This window comes from Harpia harpyja, chromosome 14 (assembly GCF_026419915.1).
Source record: "Harpia harpyja isolate bHarHar1 chromosome 14, bHarHar1 primary haplotype, whole genome shotgun sequence".
Lineage (NCBI taxonomy): Eukaryota > Metazoa > Chordata > Aves > Accipitriformes > Accipitridae > Harpia > Harpia harpyja.
In genome coordinates, this window is record NC_068953.1 from 911,934 (window position 1) to 935,802 (window position 23,869).

The following is a 23,869-nucleotide window of genomic DNA, read 5'->3' on the forward strand; positions in this document are numbered from 1 at the left end:
CCCTGCCCTCCGGCCTCTGTGTGCGACTGGGTCTGGGCAGGAGGGCAGTTGTGTAAGTGTCACGAAGGAGGGGTGAATGCTTCATTGCTTGTGCCTGTGTGTGGCTGCAAGGGAAATAAGGACATAAGTTTGCTGCTTGCCTTCACTGTGCACATGTGCCTGGAGACCCATCAGGGCAAGTAATTCTCAATCTAATTTCCTGGCACTTCCAGCACAGCACACACCCAGCCGATATGCACAGACTGCATATATGTGAAATAAGTAACAGCAGTGCTGTGCTTTCCTGTCTTGGCAGCCTCCGAGTTCCAGGCAGCTCTACCAGAAATGTGTGGCGAGGTGGGGAAGGACATGGCTCATGAAGAAAACCAGTCCTGGTCTCAGAGACTTGTAGAGAGTTCCCAAAACCTCCCCAAATTACTGATCCATGCTCCTCCAGAATGACTGAGTCCCCAGGGGGGGAGGTGCCTCTCCCAAGCTTTGGGGTGCACACCGGGATGTACCACTGTGGAAGCTGGCACTGATGTACAGTCTGACCTTGACAAGGTCACCCCATGTCTCCGTTACCCCAGCTTCCTCGTCTGCTCGAGGCAGGACAACTCCAACTCGGTTTGACCCAGGGACAGCTAATACGTGTTGAGCATCTAAAGCAATTAAAAGTATTTGTTCTGAGTGCACCGGGAGCCTCCTGTAAATGGTGCTGGGCTCCAGCACAGAGTGGACAGCCTGGATGCACTGAGGAGACAGTGAGGCCCAGCTTGTTTCTGCTGGCCGCAGGGCTGGGCTGGCTGCGACAGCGGTGTTGGGAGAACCAGCTCTGCTCCGGCAAGGGCAACCACCTGGCCCGAGAGCCTTGGAGGGATCCCAAAGTCAATCAGTGTTGCCAGCCTCTGCCCCGAGAGTCCTGGGTGCCCTCAGCACCATTCTGCTTGTCGTTCTGTCCCTTATGGCTGTGGACAAAAATGGGAAATACCACCTACACACGCCTGAGCTCAAAACCCGTGGACAGGACGGGCCCCGGCTGCACTATTCCATAGCAGCACCCATGAGACTTAACGCATCTGCAGCCCTGATTCAGCTCATGGGAGCTCTGGGAGGGGGCATTAATCCTTGATGTATTTTGGAGAGACAGAGAATGCAGCAGGCCCCCCCCAGCTCCAAGCAAACACCCAGCCCTGCGGTTCCCGAGCCCAGGGCCACGCAGAGCCCGTGCTGGCTTGTGCCACCCATCTGGTACCTGCTCCACAGCAGGGCTGGTGCATCCTGCATGCAAAGGGCCCTCGTACGAAGCCAAACTTTCTGCAGGGAGCAGCCCAGAGTCCCTCAGTCATGCTGGGGCTTAGGGGACAGGGAGCAGGACACCCCCCCATCCCGCAGCCCTGGTCCCGGCCCTTCCAGCGTGGCGTTAGCGTGGCAGCTGCCCCAGACCCCATCCCAGATGCTGAAGTGCCTCTCCCCAACCCTGTGCCTCATCTCAGGGGCTCGATAAACATCTGTTGCCATAGAGACTTGCTCGCTGCCTTCCCTGCATCGGCTTCACCCAACGAGATGAAACAAGAGACGCAGGCCCCACTCGGAAAAACAGGAAGAAAATGTTTGGCTTGAAACCATGCTGGGGGCGGGGGGGGTCAGGCCGGCAGCATGCAGCACAAACAGCCCCACAGCAAACAACGGAGAGGCTCTGAAAGGGGAGCCGCACGGGCCAGCGCTGCAAATATTATTTAAAATAATATTAATAATATAGCGCATAGCAACTTTCCCAGTAATTCTGCCAGAGATCTTGGGACTTTCGGCACAGGTCGGCACAACTGTGCCCATTTTACAGATGGAGGCAACCAGCTCGGTTGTGAAGCTGGTATCCCAGAGATGCTGGCAGTCAGAGCCCACAGAGCTCATAACCCAACACTGCCAGGCTCCGCATGCCGCTGTGCCGGGCGTCCTCAGGGTGCCCGGCAGTCAGCTGCGGCAGGTACAGAGCACGATGCTCGTAGGGCTGGTCCCAGTCTAGTTCCCAGACCCACGCAGGCAACATGGAGTTTATAGTGACCAACCTCCTGATGGGAATCCTTACCTAACGGCTGATTTTTGCCTCAGCTTTGAATGGGAATTTAGCTCTTGATTCAACAGGCAGTGCTTCAGTCAGACAGGGCTCTGTCAGAAAAGTCTCCCGCGAGGTAGATACTGGTCTGGCTGAGGACTGAACCCTGCCATGTCCCTGCTGGGAAGGTTTCCATCACCCCTGAAATCACACAGTTTGCCATTAGATGTACCCTGGGGAAGCTATTTTCACTGGGAGTCGGGGGGGGGGGGGGGGGGAGAAAAAAGCGAGCACAGAACAAGGTACTTCTTTAGTCCCACCATATTTACAGCACAGAGCATCCTCCGAACTTTGTGTGTCCCTGAGCAGCGCAGGAATTGGGAGGACCACCCTCCCGGCCCTGCTTCTCCATCCTCCCCGCCAGACCCTCTCCCTGTGCCCCCCCCCCCGCCCTCTCCCAGCTCCTGCTCCGCTGGGTTCCCCCCCACACACACACACGTCTGACAAAATCCGCCGGGGCCGGCCTTTGCTCCCGCTCCAGCCCCCGCCGCTCCGGCGGGCCGTGTCCCGGTGCAGTACCGGCAGCCGGCGGGCGGTGGCTCCCGAGCCGCGCTCACCGCCCCGCGACCCCCCCTCTGCCCCCCCCTACCCCCGGCAGAGCCCGGCACCGCGGGGGGGGGGGGGAGCTCAAGATAAAACCCCGGCCAGGAGCATCTCCTTGCCCGTGGAACTCGCGGTGCCCGGGGTTACCGGCCGCTGCCCCGGGGCGATAAACCGCCGCCAAGTCTCGGCCTGAAAGGCTTCGGTGGCTTCCACGGGGAGGAATCCCCTCTCCGGGGCTGCTCGGTAATAACACAAAGCTGAAGCTCTCCGCAGCACAAGCCTGGGACCCCCCCTCTGGCAGCCGCTGGGGGTCCCCAGCACACAGCACCCATTGCAGCTCTGGCTGCCCCAGAACACGCGGGGTTGCTCCAATTGATGCTCTGGAGATTTGGATCACACAGTTAAATCTTCCAGTCCTTTCCTCCCCTCTGACAATACAGCCCCGGAATGATGGATGCTTCGAAGTGCCAGGCTGGACGGGTGAGGCAGATCCTTCCCCCGTGGGTGTGAGAAGGTTTAACCCCACAGACACGCAGAGCTGTGACAGCCTAAACCGGCTGCTGACCCCCCGCTCCCCAGCCCAGGAACAGTCTCCAGCCCAGCCTCTCCCCAGGCAAACCCTGGCATCCAGAAGACACTGTCAAATTTTGCGCGTCCTTCTTTGAGTCTTTCCCGGCCCTTCCCGTTGCAGCTCACACCTCGTACGCTTTCACCACGCGACATTTCCACCAAACATTTACCCGACAGACAAAGCCCTGCCTGGCCTTGCCAGCAAACCCAGCACTGGTTTGTGCTGGTGGATGCAGTCGCTGTCTGATGCATGGCTGGGCTCATCCGAGATCCCTGCTCTGCCGAGTGCTGCATCTCCGCCCGCCCTCCCATCCCCAAGTAATTCATTCCCCACCGCCCCCCTCCCCGGGGCTGGGGGTCACACAGCAGGGAGAGCCCTGCTGTGTATTGCATCCCAATTTGCTATGCATTTCCACACCATTTGCTTCCCTTTCTTTTTCCTGCACTAGAAAGATGCTTGCTACCCAGGGGTCCCAACTGCTCCAAGACGGTAACATAACAACAAACATATACATACACGTATTTATTTATGGTATACACACAGTTTGCAGGAAAACTGCTGCCTCTTGAAATGCCCAGTCTGGGGGTGGCATGTGCCCCTACAATTCCCACACACAGCTGCGGGGCCCGGACACGAGGTGCTCTCTGGTCATCCCATCCTGCAAGCTGCACAGTTCCATACCCGGCTGCAGTCGGCTGCGGTGCCCAAATGATATGCAGATCTCTGTGCTTCAATTGGCTGATGCCTTGGGAAAACAACCACCATTTGCCCACAACAAACATGGCTACCGTGGCCCAGCCGCTCCCCAGGCTGGCCCCAGCTTCATCCTTTGAAGTCAGGAATATTGCGCACACTTAGCAGCCCCTCAGAAAACCCCGTTACTACTAACCCTGACCCAGGAAAGCCCCGAGCCCGCAGCGCTGGAGGGAAGCGTGGGGCACCCTGGCAATGTTCCTTCTTCCTGGTGGGTGCAGGCACAAAGACAGGGACCAAGCATCCTGTGGCAACAGCCATGGTCCTGACCCCCACCGTGCACCTCCCCAGCCAGGGCTCTTTGCTCTGCAAGCCCCCCGGGGAGCAGCTGCACCCCTCACCACTGGTACAAAGCCCGACAGGACAGGGTCTCGCCCCTGGCTGATGCCCAGCCCCGCCACGCTTGCTCCTGCAGCCCTGGTCATATGCCTGGTCCAAACCCCCTGACCTGCCAGAGGCACCATCCATTTCATCAGGAAGCTCTGGTCTTTGGGTGAACACCTTCCTCTGACAGCAAACCTCCACCCCAGCGTGACAGCCCCCCACTACCAACATAACGCAGGATACACGGCATTCCTGGGATGTCTGGCATACTCGGGAAGAGCTACAAAATTATGTTGCACCAGATGAGTTCAGGAGTCTGAGTCTCATTTTTAAGATGCCAAAGGTTTTCTCAGCAACTGCTGAGTTTATTGGCTCTGCTGTCACTTAGCTCGGCTGGAGCTGGGGAATGTGGCAGCCAAGCTATTTACTGTGTGTTCCCAAGTTTCTCCGGGAAGGTGAAGTCTCTGTCAGGGATGGACAACACTGAATTCAGCCCAAAGGCACTCGCAGGTGGAGCTGCAGCTTCGGCAGCAGCGGGTGAGCATCTCCTCCCGCACCTCCCCGGGGAGCTCTGCCCCAGCCAGAGCCGGTGCAGCCTCTGCGGCGGCTCGGGGCTGCGATGCCCAGGGAAGCGCCATCGCTGGGACGGTCCCCTCTGGCCGACTCAGCAGAAAGGAGACATCCCATCGCGCCAGGACCCGTAACTCCCCCCGGGTTTCCCCTTCGCAGCCCCAGCCCTCCCTGCCCTCAGTCCCATCGTGCAGACGCCATCCCTGCCCTTCCCATGGGAGCTGGAGGCATAAGCAGAAGGCAGACGGGCAGGGGCAAAAGGCACTCGCAGACAATTTTTTTTTCATCACTAAAACATCCTGAAATGCCAAAGAGAAAGCCGGGCAATGCTGGGCCAGCACCCCTGGCACTGGGAAGGGGTAGGCAGCTGTGATTTCAGCAAGATCATTTTGCTGTTGCTGAGCCCAAGAGCAAAAGATCTGAATTGCAACATAAAAACTCACAAGATTTTAACATATAAACAAATGTAGGATTTTTTTATTCGCTTCCTGTTTTTGCAAATCTTCAAAGCCACGAGTTCAGGCTTTTTTAATGCTCAGAGTGATTTGTTCTCTTCCCTTTTCTTTACTGAGAAGAAGAGAAATTTTTCATTTAATCACATGGCTCCATTAAAGCCATCAACTAATGGGAAACCTGTGATCAACCAGAGAAAGCTGCTGCCCCAGAACGGACGACAGCCAGGCCTTGGTGCGCTTTGTGCTCCAAGGAAACACCCGCTCTGCCCCCAGCCATCGCACGCAGCTTTTAAGCTACGCAAAATAACCTGCAGCTCCAAACTGGGGAGAACTGGCAGAAAGCACGGAGCCCACCGCAGCCCAGGTGCTGACCAGGACCGGTTCCCAGTAAACCCCCGGGGATATAAAGGAGATTTCCAGTCCACAGAGCAGTGCAGCCCTTTTCCCCCCCCGACAGGCAAAGGGGGCCCAACTCCCTGTCGACACAGAGGCGTGAGCAGGAACGCGGGAGGCGCTGGGGCTGCGCAGCATTAAAGAAACGTGGGGTATTGCTGGAAATGAGCTGCCCGGGGCTGGCCACGAAGGGTCAGGGACAAAGCTGCTGGTGCAGCCCCGCGCCAGGCACCAGCCTCCCAAACGCTGCACACACGCCGTCCCCAAAGAGACCCGAACGCCAAGCGCTGCTCCCGCTTCCTATCCCTGGCCTCAGCGAGCAGCGAACAGAGCACCTCCGCTCACACCAGCCTTTTCTTCTTCGCTCCGGGAAGGAAGAGAACAAGCTATTCTATTCCTGCATCCTCACGGGGAGCTCAGGAACACCAGCACCAAGGGTTGGCTGGGAGAAGAGCCCAGCCGGCATTACCCAAATCGGGGCTCGTTTCCCGGCGGTGTTCGACTCTCAGCGCCGGCAAGGCAGATCCCGGCGGCCGGGCGAGCCCCACGCGTTCCTCACCCCTGGCACTCGGCACGGCCGGTCACTTGAGCTGCACGCACACCACCGTGAATGCCGTATTGTGCGTGCACATGGCTCATGCGCGCGGGGATGGAAAGTCGCACACGTTTTTTTACTAAAATTTAAGACGTGCTGCACACAAAGAGCAGAGCTGACGAAAGGCAAATTAACTCTAAAGAAAGAAAAAGCGCAGTGCCGGGTTGCATTTCTGTGTCACCTTTGGTTAAAAAAAATGCTTCTAACAGTTCTCCCGGTCAGCAAGCAACCACAGGAATTGTAAAGAGAAAACAATAAAAGGTGATAGCGCTCGACCTAGGACAATCACCCCGTACTGACCCAGGCGCATCCTACAGACCGCTAACGAAGCGGCGATTCACCCCTTCCATCATGCAGGGGCTCCCCAGCAGCGACGCTATCTCCTGCAGCGGGGACAGCCCAACGCGCCAACCTGGAGCTGAAAAAGCTTTTTCTAAATCCAGCATCGCTTACCAGAGACGGCACTGCCCCGCGCGGGGGACACCCCATCGCCCGGCCGGGTCTCCCACTCGCTCCCTGCGCACGGCGGGCACCCAGGCGCTGGGGCTACGGAAATTCCTTTCCCTCTGGCTCCTGCACAGTTAATCGCAGGCTCCGGGCCCGCGGTTGTAAACTCCCTGAGGTGCTGACTCATCTTCTTCCATGCCTGTAAAGCACCATATTTCATTGCTCCACGCCCACAGCGCACAACCGCGGTGTAGCAGCTCCTCACGCCGCCTCGCACTGCCCCGATGGCGTGTGCGGCACCGCGGCGCGGTCGGGACCGCGGGGAAGGGACCGTGGGCCGGGCCGTACCTGGCAGCCAGCCTGGGAGCCCACGCCGCGAGGTGGTTAATACCGCGACCGCCACCCACCCGGGAAATACGCTTTATTCCGCGATAACCAACTGTTTCAGAACCAAAACCGTGCCGCCACCTCCTGCTCGGCACCGGCGGGGGCCGGCCGGGACCAGCCCCCGGGACCGGGCTGAGCCCCCCGCCGCCGCTTTGTCCCCGGGAGGGGACCTCGGCTGGCCGGGCAGGGGGCTCCGGGGGAGCCCCCCCGCGCTGCCCGGGCCGGCCCCTCGCCCAGGGGAACAAAGCACCGGGCCGGGCCCGTCCCCATTGTCCCCGCTCCGGCCGGGCAGCGGCCGCCCGCCCCCCCCCCCCCCCAAAGCGCGGGCAGGAAGAGGAGGGGTCGCGCGCAGACAATGCCTCCCCCCCACCCCCCCCGCCGCCACGCCACGCCCTCCGCTCCCCATTGGCCGGCGGGGAATTTGGGGAGCCCCCCCCCCCCGACCTCCTCTCGCCAGCTTTCTCCCCCCCCCCCCCCCCGGCCCCCCGCCCCCCGCCGGGGGCGCGCGCGCCGTATTGTGCCGGGGGGCGCGCGGGGATGGGGGGGGGGAAGCGGGGGGCGCGCGCGCGCGGCCGCCGTCGTCGGGGGCGCGCCCGGGGGCTCCCCTTGTGTGTGCGTGTGCGTGCGTGCGGGGCCGGGGCCATGGAGGAGCTGAGCAGCGTGGGAGAGCAGGTCTTCGCCGCCGAGTGCATCCTCAGCAAGCGGCTCCGCAAGGTGGGACCCGCCGGCCCCCCCCATCATCGCCACCACCGCCACCACCACCACCAGCACCCCCCTCCCCGGCCGCCCCCCCCCCCCCCCTCCGCTAACGCGCCTCTCTCCGTCTCTCTCCGCAGGGCAAGCTGGAGTACCTGGTCAAGTGGCGAGGCTGGTCCTCCAAGTGAGCGGGGCTGCGCGGAGCGGTGCGCGGTGCGGTGCGCGGCCGCGGGGGTGCCGCCCGCCCGGCCGCTTTTGTTCGGGTCGCGCCGCTCCTTTTGTTTACAAATAAGCGCGGCCGCGGCCCGGCCCTCCCCGCCGCCGCGTGGGGCTCCGCTCCCCCCCCACCCCCTCACCCCCCACCTTCCCCGGACCGGACCGGTCGCCCCCGGAGCACCCCCCCTCCCCGGCGGGCAGGCACCGGCCCCGCGCCCCCCCCCGCCCGCCCGCCCGCTGAAACCGGAGCTCCCCCCCCCCCCCCCGGGATGCTCGGGGCTCGCCTCGCCCCGCGGCGGCGTGGCCGCCCCCTCCCCGATCTGCCTCCCCCGGCCCCTTCTCCCCTGCCCGCCCCGCCGGGACGGGGCCGTACCGGCCCCCGGTGCGGGGATGCCCCGGTGCCCGCGGGGCCCGGCGCTCGGGCCGGGGGGCACGAAGGGCCCGTTTGTCCTTGGATGAACTCCCCCGTGCTGGGCCGGTAAACGGGGGCGGCGGGGAGCGCCGGCCCCCCGCTCTCGCCCAGTCCGTGTCCTCTGTTGCAGGCACAACAGCTGGGAGCCCGAGGAGAACATCCTTGATCCAAGACTCCTCCTGGCTTTCCAAAAGAAGTGAGCAAACTATAAATATTTCTAAGCGAACGATAAAGTCAATTAACTTCTAATTGGCTGCGCGTGCGGTGGAAGTTGTGGAAACAACAGACTGAAGCTCGCCGTGCCTTTTGTGGCACAGCCCTTTTGTTCATCTCCTGAAATCACAGTTCAGGTCCACCTAGGACGTCTCTCCCCGGGCTGGGTAAACACGAAGAATTTATGGCCCTGCGCACAATCTGGTTTTGCGCCGGCTGTACAATGGGAGCGCGGCAGCACCCAGCAGAGACCTTTGGCTCTCGATCCCCGTCCAGCGGTCGGGGCCTCGGCTGTGCTTGGGGGGCGACCGCAGGCCCCGGTGGGGAGACGGCACCTGGGACTGCAGAAGCGGTGGGCTTGGAAGGCACCAAAATGTACTTCTGGAGGGCACAGCTACGAGAGGGCGAAGAAGTAACGGGTGGGAGAAAATGGTGTCCTCTGTCAGGGCCGGGGCTACTGCCCAGAGCCGAACTGGGAGCGGTAATTGTTCTGCAGCTATTGCACACTAGGAATCACACACGGAGGTAAAAAAGTAGCCAGCTGGCTACGGTAAGCACAGCGCTGCCAAATCTTTTGGCTCCATATTAATAAAAATCATTAAAGTTTATGATAGGATTTAATTATAACTCGTTTCTGGATCCATTTTTTCAAGAATGGAATCTGGTGGTTAGTGCAGACAGCACGGTGTTTAATTAGCTATATGTATTGCAGCTTAACACTGTCCTTTTTAAACGGAGAGCTACGAAAGAGTATAGTGACCAGAAAACATTCCCCGTATGAACACCTTGGGCTTTGCGTGTCTGCCAGCCTGGGCCACCGCATCCAGACCAGGCGGTGCAGGAGAGGTGAAACGAGCCCAGCGAAAGGAGAGAACTTGCCGAGTTTCCAGGGAATGCATTTGCTTTTCCTCCGCAGGGAGGCTGTACTGCTGCTCACTGTGAGCAGAGGGGAAGCTCAGCTCTGCAAGTGTGTAACTAAGGCAAGGCTTAGCAGAGACGGGGCAGATGCTTCTGTTTGCCTGATCCCGTTGTACCAGAAAAACTGCAAATTTTACCATGAATTGGAAGAGCCACTGATTCAGGATGGGTAACACCATGTGGCCCATCGCTGGCTGCTGGGGTAACCGGTGGGAAGGTCCTGCATGGCAAAGGATTTTGGCTCTGTGAGCATTTTGGTAAATATATTTCAGCCATCCGTGCAGTTCAATCCCATGCTGTATGCAAGAGAGTTTCTCTTTCCTTTCACCTTTCCTCCAGTAAATCAGGGCAGATGCCTGCTGCTGAGCCAGCTGGGTACCCTGATGTCCAGATAGCTGTCCTTAGAACAAGGCCACAACTCTTATAACCCTTTCCTCACTTTGTAGTTCTTTTTCTTGCATTGCATCGCATTCATGGCCCAAGTCTTCCAGCGACCTGTGCTGGTCCCGCAGGGTAAACGGACCGGGTGTCCTGTGGGAGAGGTTGAACTGCACAAGTCCCCGGGCTTCCGAACAGTTCTTGGGGCTCTTTGACCGCACGTGACTGTGCTGTGCCCGTAACAGTATGGGTTCAAGTAAATTATGTACTTGGAGCCTGTAAGATCGTCCCATGTTGGTAGGGGTTAAGGACACCTCCCAGCCGCTGCTCAGGCACTGGGATGAGAGCTGAGCCTACGGCATCCCAAGCAAGGAATTTTTTTTTTAATGACAGAAGAAAAGGAGAAACCAGAGTGATTTTGGATTTTTTTTTCTTCCCTGCAAACATTGTCCTTAATCGTTGTTTTTTCAGGGAACACGAAAAAGAAGTGCAGAATCGCAAGAGGGGCAAGCGGCCCAGGGGCAGGCCCAGGAAACACGTGGTGAGTGCTGGTGGTGGTAGAAATCCACAGCCGTGACGGCGCTGGAGGGGCTCTGGCCTTGGAAGGCACCAGCGAGTGTCTGTCCACAGCGCAGGGTGCGGTGGATGCTCAGCCTCTGGAGGGTGGTGAGGACATGGCGATGCCTGCAGACCCTGGGCTTGGGGCTCTGAAGATTGCAGTGACGGGTGGGTGGATGAGGATGCCTGCGAGGAGGACGTCTCTTCATCGCTGCTCTGGCGATGGTGTAGAAGGAGGCAGAAGAGTTCTCTGGCACCAGGGTCCCGCCTGGTATTTAAGCCTGGTCGGTTTTGTACTGTATGCTCCCTAACTCGTTTCATGGCAGAGGACGAGCAGATCAGCTAACGCCGGGAAAGAGCCTGTGTGTGTCTGAGGCACCTGGCCAGGCAACACCGAAGGATTTGCAATGCCCGTAATGGTTCTTTCGTAGCTTGTGTGAACTTTCCCTGTCTCTCCATTACTTCGCAGGAACCAGAGATGCCTGCAAAAACTAAGTCAAGTAGCTCCTCTTCCTCCACATCCTCCTCTTCTTCCTCCTCGGATGAAGAGGATGAAAGCGACCTGGAAGCAAAGAGAGGTCCCCGCAGCAGAGAGACTCACCCGGTACCGCAGAAGAAAGCTCAGATCCTGGTGGCAAAGCCCGAAATGAAAGACACTTCCAGGAAGAAGCGTGGGCGGAAACCTCTTCCCCCAGAGCAGAAAGCAGCTCGAAGGACCGTGAACCTGACAAAGGTGCTGAAAACGTCCCGGAAGGAGGTGGGCGGCAGCGGCAAGCTGATGGGGAAGCTGCAGCCCCAGCACGGCTCACAGGGCTCGGGCATGGCCGTGCTGAAGGACCCGCCGGGTGCCTTGGCTGGGCTCAGCTCGGGGGGTTCGTCTGCAGAAAACCTGCCCAACATGATGAAGAGCGGCTCGGCGAGCCCAAACCGGGCCATCAGCTGGCAGAGCTCCATCGTGCACTACATGAACAGGATGTCCCAAAGCCAGAACTCGGCAGAGACCTCGCCCCTGGGCAGGCTGGCACTGAAGTCCCAGGCATCCAGTAAGAGCGGCTTAGGGCTGGACTTAAAAATGAGGAGCCAGAAAGGATCTGGGGAGCTTGGGCTGAGCATGCAAGGACCCAAGACTGCTAAGGCTCCTAGCAGCGGCACTGGAGGGGACCAGAAATCAGGGTTTGCTGCGGGAGGCCAAATGCTGCACAACGGCAGCAAGACGCCTGCGAGCTCGTCCGGGGCCAGCAGCCAGCCGACCTCCAGTCAGGAGCTGAACCTCCAAGCTCTAAACCTGCAGAGTGTCAAAAATGGGCCAAGCGTGGCCGGCGGGAGCAGCCTCCCTCGCCACCTTTGCAGCACCCTGTCCAAAGGCTCCGGCACGGCGGGGGAGCGCGGGTGCCGGAGGTGCGAAGGGCGGCACGGCGGGTGCCGGGTTGAATGCTGCCAGCGCCGGTGTGCTCTCGGGGGGGGACGGCGGCAAGAGCGAGAAGCAGGCACACCGGGCAGGCGACAGGGACTTGGCCAAAAGCGGCACAGCCGGCACGCAGGAGGGGCACGCGGCTGCGGAGAACCGCAAGCCGGCCGCCCTTTCCGAAATGAGCACAGGCGAAGAGACCAGCTCAGATTCGGACCGGGATTCGGCTTCCTTCCCAGGCGTGGGTCAGAACATGTCTGTCTCCATCCAGACCAGCCAGGACTGGAAACCCACCCGCAGCCTGATTGAGCACGTCTTTGTCACCGACGTCACCGCTAACCTGATCACAGTGACAGTCAAGGAGTCCCCCACCAGCGTCGGGTTTTTCAACCTACGGCAATACTGAGCCCGGGAGCATGAGAGGAGGGAGAGGGTCCTTCAGCCTCTCCCTCAGCTTTGCCCAGCTCTTCCGTCAGGTTTTTCTTTCTTCAAGTGAACGCGTGAGACCTGCTGGGACTCGTGTCTAGAGAGGCTTGAGAAAGACGCGGTGAAACCTGCTCAGAACTGCCAGCGGGTCGATGGATCCCTCCTGGCTTCTCTCCATCCTCTCCCGGAGCAGTGCCCTGAGCGGAGGTGGCTGATGCCATTCTCCGGGAGCAGGGGCACTGGTGCTGCCGGGGCTGACAGGCTGGCAAGTTTTGAGCCAGGCTTCACTGTACGCGGGTTTCTTTGCTTTACAGCTTGAAACAGCAGATGACAAGGTCTGCAGCTCTCCGGCAGCAGGGAGAGGGTGTGGAGCTGCGATGGGCCAGGCTTATACTCGGGAGAGGAAAAGGAGATCCTTTTCTTTCCTCTGGGCTCTCCATTAATCTGTCTGTGAGTCGTGGGGAGTCGCAAGTCAATCCAAATGAGACAGCCGCTGCTCCCAGCCCTCGGGGGCTGCTGGGGGGTGGCTGTATACGGGGGTTTTTCAGGGTACATTCAGCCCAGCCACCCCCCTGGGCGAGGTCACTTCCAATGATGGTGAAGCCCACGACGTTTCTGTTGGGGTTTCCAGCTGATAGGGAAATATTGTTTACATATTTTATTAAGGAAAATTCCTATTTTTTTTTTTTGAGGGAGGGGAATAAACCCAGTCTAGGGAAGACTGAATCCTGGATGCCACTGATGAGACGGGCGTCAAAGGTGCCTCTTTCAGAGCAAGGGGCGGCTGGCAGTGGGTACCTCCTTGCTGCCCGGGGAGGGTCCTGCCTTGGGAGCCAGCGAGAGCCACTGGCTTCTTCGCAGTGACTTGATTTTCAGAGGAAAGCAAAGCCCAGATTGTTGTGCAGCACAGGGAGCCCCAGCACCGCTCCTCTGCCTCATCCCAGCATCGCCAGCGTCTCCCCCTCCCATTCAGCAGTTTCCAGGCACTCGTAGGGACCGAGCTGGGAATATTTTTTAAGACTTGCAGAACATGCGAACCCTTCCAGCGGCAGGTAGGTTGGTACTCGGACTGCCAGGTGTCTGCGAGGTCGGTGCTGCAGTTCAGTTAAAAACAGAGCTGGCGTGAGTGAGCTCTCCCTGCTGGGACGCCAGCCGGACCCAGCCTTGGATGCTCACTGGGTTTGACTCACACTGATCATCCACGTTTTTCTCCAGCCGGAGGGCTCAGAAGGTGGTCGAGGACACCTGCATGAGTGATCTGGAGCGGTGCGAAAGGGAAGGAGAGGAGAAGGAGAAGGGGTAGGGCTGGGCAGTGCCAGCGGGTTCCTCGGGCCACTGTTCCCCAAGGAGCCAGAGGGCTTGCGGCAGCCATTCGCCTTCATCTTGCCATCCTGTGCCAGCAGCCAGGGTGTTCATTTTGGCTTGTAATTGCAACCAGTAATGGCTTTTTTACGGAGGTCTTTTTCCCTACTGTAGATTACTCTTACAAACCAAAATTAGCAGCAGTAGTTCAGGCAGAGTTTAGTAGCATTTGAGGTCATTTTAGTTCTGTTAATGCTCAACTCCTTTCTCAGAGGAGATAAGAAGCCTGCAGTCTGCCCGGTCTCGGTGCATGGTTAGGAGGTGCCTCCGAAGGGCTGTCCCGCCAGCATCTCCGGGGTGGCTGCTCGGTGCGTGCGTGAACAGGCACCGCTTCGGGGGTCACCGCTTGCTGGGTGACTGACCTGGCACCAGGACAGGCATCTTACTTTGCCACAGGCAGGGACACTCGCTGTGTCATCACACACAGGAGTGCGGAGATAAATGGACCAAACTGGAGGTACAGGTACTTCTGACTCCCCGCCGACGCATCAGCTCACAGTGGTCGCGTTTGCTGCCGCTGGCTGGCAGCAGTGCAATTCTCAGGTGAAAGGAAAAGCCAGCGCTGGCTGCACGTCCTGCCCGGTTGTTCAAGGGATGGATGGTTGTTCCCCGCACGGCGGCTGCAGCCTCTGCCAGGGCAGGCTCCTGTGCTCCAGAGATGCTCTCCTTTAGCTTTTGTATTTAATCACCAGCCGTCCTGTTGGTCGTGGCTTTGAGTTTGTGGTGTTACAGAGCTGAGCGTGGCGTCCTGCGTGAGCCGACAATGTGCCGGCGAGCCGGGGCGAATAGAGGCGTAGAGTTGCCTTGCAGCAGGACCTGTGCAGGCTTCTCGGCCAGCTCCAGCTCTAGCCCCAGTGCAGCCAGGCAGCCTTGAATGTCACCTGGCCACGGCGTTGGGCAACCTGGGGCAGGTGGTTTGCAGAGGACTGGTGCAGCCCTGCTCTACTGCTGGCCGCCCGGCCCAGCAATGTGCTGCGTGTTGATCTGCCAGGCAAAGGGCCGAGGGAGGAGGAGGGAGCCTTGTCCGTGGAGGATGTTCCCAAGGACAGAGTTTCCGTCGAGCTCCACGATGCCAAAATGTCACAGTCTGTGCTGTTTACCTTCTAGACTTTAACTTTGCCAAACGAGCTACCGTTGCTTTGAACAGTCCAAGGAAACGTTAGCCTGTGTCAGCAGAAACGAATGCTCCGGGCACGGTCTCTGCTGGGTGTGCTTTTGTGCTGGGGATACAAGCGTTTTGGGAGAAGAATCAAGGAATCTGGGAGCGCAGGGGTAACGCTCTTCCTCACACACCAAATGTTTGCTACTTGGCCTTTGCAAATCCAAACTGAACGACAATGTGCCTTTCGGACCGTCCTTATCTCAGCCTTGTCTGCGACACCGGTCCCATGACAGGTTTGTGCCTATGCAAAGCAGGGTGGTCACAGAGTCCTGGGGACAGCTGTGACACCAATGGGGAGAGGTGCCCTCGTCCCCAGCGGGACACCCAGCCGTCGCACAGAGCCCTGCCACAGTGCTCAAGGCAGACGAGGGATTCCCGCCGAGGGGAAGCCGGCCCAGCAGGGATGCTCTTGCCTAGAGCAGTAGAATGTGGCAGCTGGTGTCCCCGAGCGGGGAAAAAGCATCTGAGGATGCTCCAAGAAGGGGTCGGGCACCGAGCATCCACAGAGGGTGCAGGAGACGAGCTGCGACAGTGGGTGCTGTGCTCGCTGCACGCCGGCTCCAAGACAGATGCTCCCCCCAGAGCCCCCATCGAAGCTCACATGCATTTCTCTGTGCAGGGGCTTGCTCCTGCCTCCCGGCCAGGCGAAGGGTCACTGGGCCCAGGCTTGTACCCAGGGGAACACGTATCCCGACGGCGAGCGGCTTTCCTCCATCACCCACCCTTCCCAGGCGTGTCCCCTCCCGGTAGCGGCAGGACTCTGCTGTTACCACTTGCTATTGTGCCTTTTGCTCACCAGCTGGTTCAATTCCAAAGGTCTAAGGATGGTGAAAATGATAATCCAGAAATTTTTCTGACCTTCATCTCCTCCTGCGTTCCTTCCCCAGCCCCTTCCTGACTTCGTGTTTCAGGATCTCGGCTCTCCCAGCAGCGCTGGGGTGTCTGAGCGAAGGGTTCCTGTTGGAGTTTGCCTCTGAAAGGCACATTATGTGAGTGATTTACTGTAATCTTTTGTGGACAGGGGTTGAAAGCCAGTGCAGACCCTGTTTACCAGTCGGTACCATTAGTATTCAAGGTCTACCTTTTTTTTTTTCCCTTTTTTTTTTTTTTTTTTAAGTTTGCTGCTATGGGTTGGAGTGTTCAGCTGGGTGTCAAACAGCCAATTAAAGGTTTGTCACTTGTCATTTTCTAAGGGGTTTCCGATGTGGAAAGTCCTGCAGTATTTGTATATTGAATGGATATTTTCTCCAGGCATAATCTGGTTAAGCATACTTGTTGTTTTCCATTGGACTGGAAGAGGTGGCCAATTCAGCCATCTTCCCTAGAAACTTAGTCTATTTTTATATATATATTTTGTACCAAAAAAACTGGAGCTGGTGGAGGGATGGGGATAGTTTAGGGGGTTTGGTTTGCGTTGAGTTTATGAGCTGGGTGTGAAGGGCTCCAGAGCCGGAGAGGAGGTTTTTACTGAAAGAGATTGAGGGATGGGTGAAAACAAACAATTGTTCTTGTAACTTGTGCCAGTCACTGGTCTGATTTGTATGTTTTAATTAAAGAGAGAGCCAAATCATTCCTGTATGACACTTATAATTGCTTTAAACTACAGCTGTTTGTTTGCTTTTATTTTCAGAGAACAAAAGTTAGAGATGTTATTACCCTGGGAAAGCGTAAGGGCTTTGTCGAGCAGGACAGGCGCCCAGCCTGCCGAGCGACGTGGGGCTGCGGGGCCACGGTCACCGCTCCCCCCGGGGCCTCTGGTCGCCCTCCCGGCACCTCGCTTGCCTTTTGTGCGGTGTGTTTTCTAGTGCTTCTGGACACTAACGCTAGTGTAGACCCACGACCTCTAGGCTGCTTTTAATTTATTTGCAGGAAAACACTAGGAGATGGTTACGTCGGGCGGGGTTTTTTTGTATAACTTTTCCACTGCTCCTTTTTAGCATATCAATAAATATTTTTTTAAACTTTTCAGCCTGGTGTGGTCATTGCTCCGGGAGGGCCACCCCCCCACCCTCCCCGGGTACCGCCCGCCCCCCGGGGCTGCCGCTGTCTTGCAAAACCGCATTTCCCCCCCCCCCCCCCCGCCCCCCGGGAGCACCGTATTCCCACCCCTGCCCGGGGGCTGCCGGCCCGGGCTGCTGCGGGGCCCCCGGGATGGGCGAGGCTGAGGGGAACCGCAGCCGGGGACCCATCCACCTCCCCCCCCGGCCCCGGGGACGCGGCCCCCTCCCCGCCCCGGGGCCCCAGCTCCTACCGGGCGGCAACGCGCGGTCCGCCGGGCTCGGTCTGCGGCTGGAGCTGCGCCTGCCCGGGGCTGGGGGCCTTGGGGGGGTCTCAGGTGCCTCCGCTCAGCGCCGGGAACCCGCCCGGCCTCCCCCCACCTGCGGCACCGGGACCCGCCCGGGGCTCCGCCGTCGGGGCTGCCGTCGGGAGGGAGCTGAGCCCCGGGGCGGGGGGGGGGGGAGCGGCGGCCGGCTCCTGCGGGCCGCGTCCGGGGGCTCTGCCAGCCGGTCCCCCCCCGCCTCCGCTCCGTCCCCATCCCCACCCCCTCCCTCCGCGCCCGCCCCGCCGGGGGCCCCGCCGCGGCCCGTGTGAAAGGGCCCCCCCGCTGGGCCGGGGGAGAAAGGCGCCATTGTGCGGCCCTTTCTCCCGCTCCTCCTTGACACTCATTTTCCGCGCCCAGCCGCTGACAGCTCCCATAGTGCGGGGTCCGCGCCTTTCACCCGGCGGAGCAGAAAAAGGAGGTTAATGAGGACACAGCTTAAAAAAAAAAAAACCAAAACCCCCCAAAAAAACCCACCAAAACCACCACCGCCCCCCCCCCCCGCTCCCCTCCGCCTGCGCGGCCGGGGCAGATTTGAATACAAAGGCCGGGCTCGCCGGGCAGGGGCGGCCGCCGCTCCCCGCGCCCCGACCCGCACCCCCGCCGCGCTGCCCGCCCCGTCGGAAGGGCGGAGCGCCGGGGCCCGGGACAGCGCCGTGCCCCGGCCCGGTACCCGGGCGACTTCCCCGGCGGCGGAGCGGCGGCCCCGGGGCTCTTCCTCGGAAGGGAGCCGCACACGGCGCCCGCCGACGCCCCGTCCGGGCACCGCGGGACCCCCCCACCTCGGGGGGCGGCCCGGCCCGGCGGCACCTGTGCCCGGGGGCGGCCCGGACTTCCCCACCACCCCCCACCCCCCCCCCCCGCCCCGTCGAGTCCCCGCCACGGCTCCCGGCCCGCCTGTGCGGAGGGGGGATGCGGGGCCGGCCGCCCCGTCGGGGCCCCACCGCCCACCCCACGGTGCTCCCGGGCAGCCCCCCCGGCCCCACGCCCCCCTGCTTCGCCCCAGGGCCACAAAGGGAAGACAGACACGTTTCTATTTACAAAGTATATATTTAAACTCACATAAAAAGCAGGTCTCATATGGACATTCACGGCTGGCAGAAGACACGTAGTTAAGCTTCACTTCTGAGACTGAGATTTAGCCAAATCGTTTTTGTACAAGTCTTAGATTTAAATAATTCACACACACACACACCCCCCACGCACACACACTCAGTATATACGTCGCTATATACATACGCACATATACACCCACATGTATGTTTTGCTCCATATATGTGTGCGTCGGGACGCACACACATAGGCAGGGCTGGAGCGAAGCAGACCAAATCCCAACCGCATCCTGGCGGGGCAGGAGCCTGGCTCCGGGCTCTTTCGCAAAGGGAGACATCCCCCAGGCTTGGCACGGCAGCAGCGGGAGGACGGGCAGCTCAATCCCATCATTGCCCCTCCAACACCACACTTGTCCCGTGTCGGCTGCCCCTGGCACCAGCACTGAAACCAGCACATTGGTTCTTCGTACAAACCAAGTTAAAAATCTCAATTTTACAAAATATGCCTTAAAAAAAAGAAGAAAAACTAAAAAAAAGAAACAACACCCCAAAAAATATTAAACCAGAACTCACAGACATGGGTCCCTTTCTACAGTCAATACAGCACCCTCCTGCTAAGCCATCTGACAGAGGTCCCAGAAACGGATGGGGAAGGGTACCGAGCAAGGTGGAACCACTGATGGGCCCAACAGCGCAGGGCTGCACCTTTCCCCAGCCCCTTTCCCCTCCCCGTCAGACCCCCTGTGCCATCACCCCCTGTACACCCCTCCAATCCGGGAGCCTTCAGGAGCTCAGCTGGGGCAGGCAGCAAGGAGGAACGAGGGTGACCTGGCCCAGCCCCAGCCCTCGGGTGCTGCCGGACGGATTTGTGCTTTCCAACCCAGAGAGATGCTCAGACCAACGCGTCAGGATGGGGACACCTGCTCCACCTCAACCGAAATCACAACACAGGTGAAAGTCCCATTCCCCACCTGGGTCAGGCTGCAACCCAGCTGTGGGAGAAGGAGCAAGCAGAGCCAGGGGCTGCAGCCCCCCCCCCCACCTCCCCCTTGGCCACTACTCAACCCAGCAGGGAAACTGCTGCACTTCACTCAGAGCCATGAAACCCCACGGCTGTGCCCTGCCCCAGCCCAGGGAGAAAAACGGCAGGGTCCTCCTGAGCCAGGAGAAATAACACAGGCAAATAAACCACAAAAAGCCACCCGAGTCAGCAGGGCTGCTCGCACACGGGAATATTTCGCCTCTTGGCTATTGTTTAACTAGCATAAGAAAAGGGAAATATTTATTGTCTCTGAATGCATAAAGGTGGCTCTGGGATTTGTCAGAGATGTGGATATTACAAAACACTTTATCTGGAGTCTTCCAACAGTCTGAAGTGAACTGTGTTTGGGGGGGGGGGGGGAAATAATAATAATCCACTTTCTATAGCAGTATAAAGCATCTAAATATGGGCAGTGACATGCTACCCTCCCAAACCTCTCTGGCATTTCAGGAATGTAAACAGAGGGGTTTTTTGTTGGGTTTTTTTTTTTTTGCCTTTTTTTTTTTTTTTTTTTTTTAGTGGGTGGGGGAACAGAATCAAGCAACCAGACAAAATGAAAACAGATTCTCAGCTCAGTCCCATCTCCCACAACTGCTACGACAACTCTATTAAAGTGCATTTCAGTATCACCCCTCTCAGGAACCTTACACACACAACCCTCCTCTTCCTCCACAAGAAAAGGTAATTCAAGTTAATACTCCGCTAGAACAGTTTTAGCCTTTTTATGGATTTCTGCTTTTCCCCGCCCCGACTTTGTAGCAACATTATTTTTTTTGTTAGACTGGAAACACCCCCTCCCCAACAATACTGTAAATTCAAGTGCTTACTTCAACTGTCAAGGGCAACAGTTCTGGATACAGCACACTTGATTGTACAAGCAACACCTTATATCACAATCAAGAAATCAGGGCACTTTGCCCTCCAAGGGAGTTAACACTTCCCCCTCCACCATCCATAGCATCATATGAAAAATAATAGTTAAAAAAACCCAGAACATAATTAGCTATGAACATCGTTTGTTATGTACACCAGCTCCTGCAACAGATGCGTGAACTCCGTTAGTTCTCAGTTTTATTGTCCTTTCTAAGAGCAACTGAGCAGTCACTGTTGTCTCCATTTAAATAAAACAACTCAGAGTTGAAATATATATATATAGATATATATATAAGCATTTTTTCTTAAATAACATATTTACATCTAATAGAAAATATAACTCTAGAGATAATCTTTCCAACGAAATGTAAGACATGGAGGGGAAAAAAAACCCAACCAAACAAAAAAAGAATGAGCTAATGAATTTAGGACAGTTTCTAAATCCTCTCCAGGACAAAAAAATAAAGGGGGAAAAAAAAAAAAAAAAGAAAGGAAAAAAGGAAAAAAAAAAAAAAAAAGAGGCCCACCAAGCTCTAACCAAGCTTTTGTCTGGATCTGACCGAAGAAAACCCCAGCACCACCTCCGACAAACTCATCGCTTCTCTTTAAAGAATCCTTGGTCCGTGCTGCTCTCCTTGATGGTGACGGTCAAAAAGTTAGAGGTCACATCAGTTACCACCACCTTCTCCAGGTTGTTGAGAGAGGGGCTCCAGGACTCCTCCTCGGGGTCCCCCAGGATCCTGGAGACGGGGATCCTGGCGATGAGGGAGGGCCGCCCCGCCTGGCCCCCCATGCCGTCGCGGTACAGGCTGCCCACGGCACCCGGGCTCACCGCGCCGTGCAGGAGCTTGGGCCCGCCGGGGTCCAGCCCCCCCTGCCCCTTGGGGTCCAGAAAGTCTGCCCGGTGCTTGGCCAGCCGGGGAGGGTAGCTCTCGGCGGCTCCCAGCTTGGCACCCACCTCGGCTCGGTTGGGGCCGGGCAGGGCGCCGGGGAGGTCGGGGTCCTGCCGCCTGGCCAGCTGGATGACGCTGTGTCCCGAGCTGAACTTGGCTGCCCCCGCCGCCTCCTCCATCTTCCTGGCCTTCAGGTAGTCCCCCACCTTGTCCCCCGGGTCCCCCAGTTTCCTCTTGGAGGCATCCAGAGTCTCCGCCAGGTCCTTGTAAAGCTCCTTCCTGGGCTTCGGGCCCCTCTTTTTGGGGGTCTCCCCGGGTTTCTCCTCCACGCGGATCACGCGGTCCCGGATGCTGTCTCCCTTGGGGGTGCCGGTGCTGGAGCTGCCCTGGGGAGCCAAGGCTATGTTTCTCAGTCCTTCCCTAGCCCGGGACGTGGAGCCCAGCTCCTGGGGGGACCTGCCGGGATACGGCACCCGGATCCCCCTGGAAGAGTCACTGCGGAATTCATAGGTTTTGGCTTTTGCTTTTGCCTGGGCCTGCAAAGAAGATAAATCAACCAGTGACTTTATTATCCTGCCGTCCGGCTGCGTAATTACAACTTACAAGACAGGAGGCCGCCTTTGCAAGGAGCATCCTCCACGGGGGCCGGAGAGAGACCCCCGCTCCCCGCCGCAGTGTGCAGCCCTGGCCGGCACCGGCTCGCGCGGGGCTCCAGCCTCCTTACCTTTAACAGGAAGGTTTTGGGCTTGGGGCCCTCGCTTTTTGGGCCCGTATAGCTCCATTTCTCGCTCCCTAGAGGTGTTAAAAAAACCAAAGCTTCAATTCAGCATAGCTACAAGACAGCAACATATTTACAAGCACAAGGGCTACGGCTAGCAAAGGCCTTGTACCTTTCCTCAAAGGCTGCGAGCAGCCGGGCATCCAGATGTTTTCCTCAGGTTCCCAAGTGCTGTACCTGGGGAGGGGGGGGGGGGAAGGGGGGGGGGGCACAGAGAGAAGGAACAGCATGAGGAGCCAGAAACAGAAAATAAATAAATAAAATAAAAAAAATATGGGGCCTAAAGGAAGGGACCCAAGTTTCCTTTCTACTACAATGGGGGAGCAGGGCTGCAGCCAGCCATCTCCCCACGGCTCCCCGGCTGCAGAACCCCTACGGACAAACGGCCGACTTACTTCTGAGACCAGCCCTTCCATTTTACGAGATATTCCATGCGCCCCTGCAGATGCAAAGAGAAAAATAAATATGCATGGAGGGAAACCGCGATAAACGCCCGCAACAAAGATACGCCCGCAATTCCACGCGTGCAACAAACGCGCGTGTCGAAAACACGCGGGGGGTTGCGGGGGGGGGGGCAGGGGGATGCAACAACAACAACAAAAAAATTATTAAAAAAAAAAAAAAACCAACAAAAACCCGGGGGGTACGCAGCCCGGCAGGCAGGCGGGCAGGCAGCGGCGGAGCACGCCCGCCCCGCCGGCGGGGAGCTCCCGGGCATGCGACGGGGAAGAAAGAGCCACCCCCCCCCCCCCCCACCGGGCTCCCCAGCCGCAACCGGGCCGGGGCCGGCGGGGCCGCCGCAGCGGCGGGGCCCGGGGCGGGGAAGGGAGGTGGGGGGGGGGGGTGGGGGGGGGTGGGTGGCGGTGGGGAGATGAGGAGGAGGAGGAGAGGGGTGGCGCGGGGCTGTGGGGGGGGTTCGCGCAGGGAGGAGGAGGAGGGGGGAGGCACCTACTTTGCGGATGCGGCGCTTGAGCAGGGCCTCGGCCGCGAAGACGCGCTCCCCGACGGCCGAGAGCTCCATGTTTACGCGGCCGCTCGCAGCACACAGGCAGCCGCCAGCGCAGCCCAGACCATAATACTCCGCCCGCTGACGTCAGCGCCGCGGCCCCCTCCCTCCCTTCCCCGCCGCCGCCGCCGCCGCCCCCCCCCCCTCCCTTCTCCTCCTCCCGGCCCCCCCCCCGCACTTGTTGCTGGCGGAGCCGGGTGGAATATTCCGCCCGCGCCGCATTGGCCCGCGCCGCCGCCCCGCCCCACGACGTGCGCCGCGTCCCGATGAGCGCGGGGCGGGGGCCGGCGGCGGGGGCGAGCGGGGAGGGGAGGGAGAGGGCGGGATGCCACGCCCCGTCACGCCCTCCACCGCACGCCACGCCCCGCTCCGCGGCAGGGGAGGGAGCGGGGAAGGGGGGAGGGGGGGACGGCCCCGGCGCCGGGGGCGGGGGGGGGGCGGCGGAGGTTGGCAGGGGGGGCGGGTGGAGCGGAGCGGAGCACAAAGGCGGCCCGGGAGCCGCCGCCGCCGCCTCCCCCCAGCCCCGGGGACGGGTCGGGCCGGCCCCCCCCGCTAGTACCTGGACGGGGCGGACCGGGGGGGGGGGGGGGGAGCGCCGCGGGCCGTTCCCCGGTGCTCTGCGGCCCGGCCCGGCGGCCCGGTGCTCGGACAAAGGGAAGGGTGTCAGAGGCGGGAGCGCTGAACGGACCAAACCGCCGTACCCGGGAGCGGGAGAGCCCGCCGTGGCGTGGAAGCGTCCGCGGAGACGCGCGGTCCCCGCGGGCCGTTCGGCACCGCTGCCTCTGCGGGAGTGCGAACCCTTCCCGGCGGCGCGGGCAGTTAGCAGCATACCGGGGCTCGAAGGGCTCCGGTATCCCGGCACCGGCAGCCCCCGGGGGGGCGGAGGGGTGGCCCCGGGGACAGCGGGGCGGCCCCACGCGGGATTTGGTGTCGTCGTCGTCCGTGTCCCGTCCCTCCCGCGTTACCGGTCAGCAAAGCGGCGCGGGAGCGCGGGTGGGACTGCGGAGCTGCCAGCCGGTATCG

The 23,869-nt window shown here is 59.6% G+C and overlaps 3 protein-coding genes across 3 annotated transcripts in view; 1 reads left to right on the plus strand and 2 right to left on the minus strand.

Moving 5' to 3' along the window:
• RBFOX3 (RNA binding fox-1 homolog 3) overlaps positions 1-6,986 on the minus strand; it is a 190,280-nt gene extending 183,294 nt beyond the window's left edge. Inside the window, exon 1 of the mRNA XM_052808259.1 lies at positions 6,753-6,986. The gene's annotated coding sequence lies outside the window, so the exon portion shown is untranslated. The remainder of the gene's footprint in view (positions 1-6,752) is intronic.
• A 658-nt stretch (positions 6,987-7,644) lies between these two features.
• On the plus strand, positions 7,645-15,957 carry CBX2 (chromobox 2). The gene is given in 6 exon segments (XM_052808254.1): positions 7,645-7,847; positions 7,970-8,013; positions 8,588-8,653; positions 10,438-10,507; positions 10,994-11,881; positions 11,883-15,957. Coding segments are annotated over 6 exon segments (1,701 nt in total). The 5' UTR covers positions 7,645-7,670; the 3' UTR covers positions 12,339-15,957.
• A 4,393-nt stretch (positions 15,958-20,350) lies between these two features.
• CBX8 (chromobox 8) lies at positions 20,351-22,958 on the minus strand. The gene is given in 7 exon segments (XM_052808278.1): positions 20,351-21,598; positions 21,787-21,816; positions 21,818-21,854; positions 21,953-21,989; positions 21,992-22,017; positions 22,236-22,279; positions 22,793-22,958. Coding segments are annotated over 7 exon segments (1,080 nt in total). The 5' UTR covers positions 22,862-22,958; the 3' UTR covers positions 20,351-20,761.
• Between the last annotated feature and the right edge of the window lie 911 nt (positions 22,959-23,869).